The 2965-nt window shown below is 37.7% G+C and overlaps 1 protein-coding gene across 5 annotated transcripts in view; it reads left to right on the plus strand.

Moving 5' to 3' along the window:
- LOC106883371 (cilia- and flagella-associated protein 43) overlaps window positions 1–2965 on the plus strand; it is a 99256-nt gene that overhangs the window by 84413 nt on the left and 11878 nt on the right. For all 5 annotated transcript variants that reach the window (XM_014934359.2, XM_052972703.1, XM_052972705.1 and 2 more), the window contains one exon: window positions 1821–1996. In XM_014934359.2, coding sequence (XP_014789845.2) covers window positions 1821–1996 — 176 coding nt within the window. The remainder of the gene's footprint in view (window positions 1–1820; window positions 1997–2965) is intronic.

Below are 2965 nucleotides of genomic sequence, written 5' to 3' on the forward strand. Positions count from 1 at the left end.
TGAACCCAGAATGTAAAGATGAACAAAATGCTACTAGACATTTTGTCAGGTGTGCTTATAATTCTGCCAGGTTTCCGCATTCATCTTCTATTTAAATATTAACTTTAAAAATTATTTTAAATGTAACATTATGGTAAACTCCTCATTGGCCATGGTCACAACAACAATAACAAAAATGATAATATCAACAATAATAATAAAGTTAAAGATGTGAATAGGCAAATAGATAAAATTGAGTGGCTGTGCAGTAAAAAGCTTGCTTCCCAACCACATGGTTCCGGGTTCAGTCCTACTGCATGGGACCTTAAGCAAGTGTCTTCTACTATAGCATCAGGCTGACTGAAGGCTTAAGAGTTGATTTGATAGATGGAAACTGAAAGAAGCTTATCATGTATGTGTGTGTGTGTGTGTCTTTGTCTCTGTGTTTGTCTCCCACACTGCTTGACAACCAGTGCTGGTGTGTTCACGTCTTTGTAACTTAGCAATTCAGCAAAAGAGAACAATAGAATAAGTACTTGGCTTAAAAAAATAAGCCTGGGATGGATTTGTTTCAGTAAAACCCTTGAAGGTGGTGAACTGGCATGGCTGCAGTCAAATGATTGAAACAAGTAAAAGATAAAAAATATACTACTTCTGCATGTAACCTAAGTATAATTTAAAGAATAAATATTCAAATTTGAAGGTATTTCCATACATACAATAAAGGAATTCTCTGCACCTGTAGCATTAGGTAACATCCTGACTTGTATGTGCAAATATAAGCATATGTGCATTGCTTGAATGCTGTTCATTCTAGCTAAGGGTGTCATCTGTTAATCTCTACCCATGTGTATAAACAAACACATGTAAACACATAAGAAAGCAGAGCAATCAGTCACCACCACCACCGTCATTGTCGTCGTCATCATCATTTAACATCCATTTTGCTTGCTGGCATGGGTTGGATGGTTTGACAGGAGCTGGTGAGCCACAGTGCTGCATCATGCTCCATGTCAACTTTGACATATGGTCGGATGCCCTTGCTAATGCCAGCTACTTTATACTGTGTGTTTGTTTTCATACCACTGGCACTGGTGGGGTTGCCAAGGGCCTTGCCAGACTGGAAAGAAAATGAAAAAGGGAAAAGTCCCCTTGGCTAAATGGGGAAGTATTTGAGAGAATGGAGAAGAGGTTTTATGCCAGGGAGAAAAGCAGAGGTATCTTGCCATGGAGATGATACATGGCTGCCCCACATTTATGTAAGGTGGAAGGGAGTATCTCAATAGGCCAGATATAGTTGTCAGAGATCATGAAGAAAAAAAATGCTTTCTAATTGATGTATCAATACCAACAGATGACAACGTTTCTCTGAAAGAAATGGAGAAACTTTAAAAATACAAAGACCTGGAAATAGAGGTAACTCAAATGTGGAGTCTAAAAGCAGAAACAATTCCTATCATAGGTATGATAAAAAAATATTCAGACAAATACATAATAAAAACACCAGGACTAACAAATATATATAACATACAGAAAATAGTAGTACCAGGCACTGCATACATCCTACATAAAACACTTTCAATACAGTAACCATAAGAGCATCACAGCAAACCACAGCACATACCTAAGGCACACAGAGCGCAGCTCTGTGTGCAGTGAAGTGAAAGCACGTTATAAAAATAAAACTCTTTGAATAATGATAATGATCATAAAAGCGACAACATTAATGAGCTTATTGTACACAAAACACCCACAATTTCCTTGTCTTCATTCACATCAACGCTTTGTTTGAAACTAACCATACGTTTCTCAATTTTTATTTCCATGTTTCTTTTTTCTAGGATAACATTGTTCAACATGTACAAGACTCTGAGAAGAGAATAGCAGATTATCGAGTGAAATATGAACAACTTCTGTTAGAAGACAGACAGTTGGATAAGGGTTTCAGAAATGAATTCCTTGGTGTTCCTGTGGTTCTTCTAGAGACTCTCTACAAGCAATTCCGGAAACGTCCAAGGTAAGATACATTATTTACATTATTTACATTCGACGGATATTTGTCCTCATCTTGTTTGTTGTTAACACGTTTCGGCTGATATACCCTCCAGCCTTCTTCAGGTGTCTTGGGGAAATTTCGAACCTGGGTTCTCATTCCTAAGGCATTTTTCGATGTTATTATTATTATTATTATTATTATTATTATTCAGGTCACCACTCGGAATCGAACTTGGAATCTTGGGGTTAGTAGCCCGCTCTCTTAACCACTATGCCAATGAGCATATGGTGTAGTGGTTAAGAGCGCGGGCTACTAACCCCAAGTTTCCGAGTTCGATTCCAAGCTGTGACCTGAACAACAACAACAACAACAATAATAATAATAATAATAATAACATCGAAAAATACCTTAGGAATGAGAACCCAGATTCGAAATTTCCCCAAGACACCTGAAGAAGGCTGGAGGGTATATCAGCCGAAACGTGTTAGCAACAAACAAGATGAGGACAAATATCTGTCGAATGTAAATAATGTACATAATTCCTCATCTCTTATATATAGAACTGTCCAAGGTAAGGGTTTAGGAATCACTTCAAATGGTGTCCATTGCTTTTTAGGGCTACTGCTGGCTGCTGCTGTGACCTGACTTCAACCAATCAAAATAATTGACTATATTTATCTTTTTACATTACATCACTCCCTATTTTGTTACAACGTCACTCTACGTTCTTACCAAATATTGTTCAAACCTCTTGAATGAGTCTCCTTACTGCTCATCCAAATACGTCTTCTTCCAGCTCCTCTTCAACACCTTTAATGATCTCAATGCTCCTTCTTCAAATGTCTTCATTGCAAATCTCTTTACTGTTTTACTCTTTTACTTGTTTCAGTCTTTTGACTGTGGCCATGCTGGAGCACCACCTTTAGTCGAGCAAATCGACCCCAGGACTTATTCTTTAGAAGCCTAGTACTTATTCTATCGGTCTCTTTT

Source organism: Octopus bimaculoides, chromosome 14 (genome assembly GCF_001194135.2).
Source record: "Octopus bimaculoides isolate UCB-OBI-ISO-001 chromosome 14, ASM119413v2, whole genome shotgun sequence".
Taxonomy (NCBI): Eukaryota; Metazoa; Mollusca; class Cephalopoda; order Octopoda; family Octopodidae; genus Octopus; species Octopus bimaculoides.